The 1,842-nt window shown below is 45.4% G+C and overlaps 1 protein-coding gene across 1 annotated transcript; it reads right to left on the bottom strand.

Annotated features, from left to right (window-relative positions):
• Positions 1–378: 378 nt before the first annotated feature.
• On the bottom strand, positions 379–1,411 carry LOC135246738 (adenosine receptor A3-like). Its single transcript, XM_064320053.1, has one exon. The coding sequence runs from the start codon at positions 1,242–1,244 to the stop codon at positions 648–650; it is 597 nt and encodes a 198-aa protein (XP_064176123.1). The 5' UTR covers positions 1,245–1,411; the 3' UTR covers positions 379–647.
• Between the last annotated feature and the right edge of the window lie 431 nt (positions 1,412–1,842).

The following is a 1,842-nucleotide window of genomic DNA, read 5'->3' as shown; positions in this document are numbered from 1 at the left end:
CACCTCCGGTGCTTGGCCCCCTAATAATAATAAAAATTAAATTAGAAGGAATTTCAGTTATATCTGTGAAAGATAAAATATATAGTCTCGGGTAGACACCAGACACAGGAAATGTAGCTCATCTAAATATAACCTTTGGCATGTGGGCAAAACAGGATATAGATACCACAAGCCCCATGCTTGTCTCTTCAGTGTATGTTAAAACAGCACTTCATTACAAGCACAAATTAAACCAATTACATGGATTGATTGATTGATTTATTTTATTCGATAATTTATAAAAAGAAAAAAAAACATGCAGCTGAAGCAAGCTTCTCATACACATTATAAAATATAATTTTTTTAAAATAAAAATATACGATTCTTGTGAAGAAAAACAAGACCAGGTCAAAACCTAATACATGGATGGACGGGCCGACCAATGGTGTAACTTCATCACTCACTCAGTCACTCACTCAGTCACAGACATTCGCGTTTGTAGGGCTGGCCCCGCTGTTGCGGTCCAGCCAAAATTATTGATGATAATTCTTGATTTTGTTAGTCAAAGTTAAGGACAAATGTTGATTGAATCCCAGCCAGCGTTCCAAAATTATGCTGATAATTAACAGTAAGCAGAATGGCTTATTGATGGTAGTATGGGCAAACAGTTAGACGGTGTGTCGACTACTTTCTGAATAATCTTGTTCCTTGGTCAGGTCTTCTATGGATTTGGATTTGGTGCTGATGTCCTTGCTCTCAGTGCTCTGCGATACCCCCTGCTGCCAGCAGAGGGTGCACTTCCTCCAGGCCCCCACGTACGCACTGCGGATCTTCGGCACCTTGAAGGCGTACACGACCGGATTGACGGCGGAGTTGGCGTGCATGAGGAGGATCCCGACATAGAAGACGTCCTGAGAGACGTCGCCTCCAAAGAACTCAACGCAGTTCATGAGGCTCAGTGGCAACAAGCCGATGGCGAAGAGGACCAGGACCAGCAGCAGGGACTTGGCCAGCTTCCGCTCTTTGGCGTAGTACGCGTGGGATTCAGTGGCCCGGGCCTGGCTCCTCTGCAGTCGCTTGGAGATGGAGTGGAAGAGATGTGCGTAGAGGGCACACATCACCAGCAGGGAAAGCAGCGTGCACCCAAAGAACTGGAAGTAGATCAGGTAAGTCAAGGGGATGACGTCCAAGTAACTGCAGGCGATGGTGGTGGAGTTCTCCACCACCATCTTGGCCAGAGTCTGGCGGTTGTACCAGCCGAACATGGGCGTGAAACTGAACGCGAAGGCGAGCAGCCAGCACGCTCCGACCACGGCCCAGCAGCGCCTCTGCGTGAAGCTGCGCTTGTATCTGCAAAAACACAGCGGAACCTGACTCCATACGTTCTCTCGCTCCTGGCCTACGGAAAGTCAGCGGTGCCAAAAAGCCTTAAAAACACCTTACGTTGCATCATGGTTGTTCCTGACCTGTTGACAAGGCAAAACTTGCCAAGTCAACAGGAGCAGAAAACTGTATGTCTTTAGATGAATAGAACCAACACATCAAACTTTAACGAGTCAAAAAGGTACTTGTTTGACACGTTTATTTTTTCCGTGTTGAAAAACAGCATGTTGAGGTGATTAAGATGTATGGAAAGCGTTGACCTGGCTACTAATGCCATGTGAACAGGTCAAAAATAATAGCCATTATGTGACGTATTTTTTAAGACAATTTGGCACCGTTGGCTTTCCGTACTGGCCTGGCTTGCTTGTCACATGGATGCTCAATATTCATATGCACAATCAGCTTTGGAAAAGATTACCCTCATACTGAACAGTGCCAAGAACCATTTTCATTAAGGAGATCATTACACTTAAAATTGAA

The sequence above is a fragment of the Anguilla rostrata genome, unplaced genomic scaffold (assembly GCF_018555375.3).
Source record: "Anguilla rostrata isolate EN2019 unplaced genomic scaffold, ASM1855537v3 scaf0841, whole genome shotgun sequence".
In the NCBI taxonomy this organism is placed as follows: domain Eukaryota; kingdom Metazoa; phylum Chordata; class Actinopteri; order Anguilliformes; family Anguillidae; genus Anguilla; species Anguilla rostrata.
This window is presented reverse-complemented; position numbering and strand designations above follow the sequence as displayed.

Bases quoted from the DNA above. Each gene is read 5' to 3' on its own strand.
- LOC135246738 (XM_064320053.1), bottom strand. From the start codon at position 1,244: ATGTTCGGCTGGTACAACCGCCAGACTCTGGCCAAGATGGTGGTGGAG.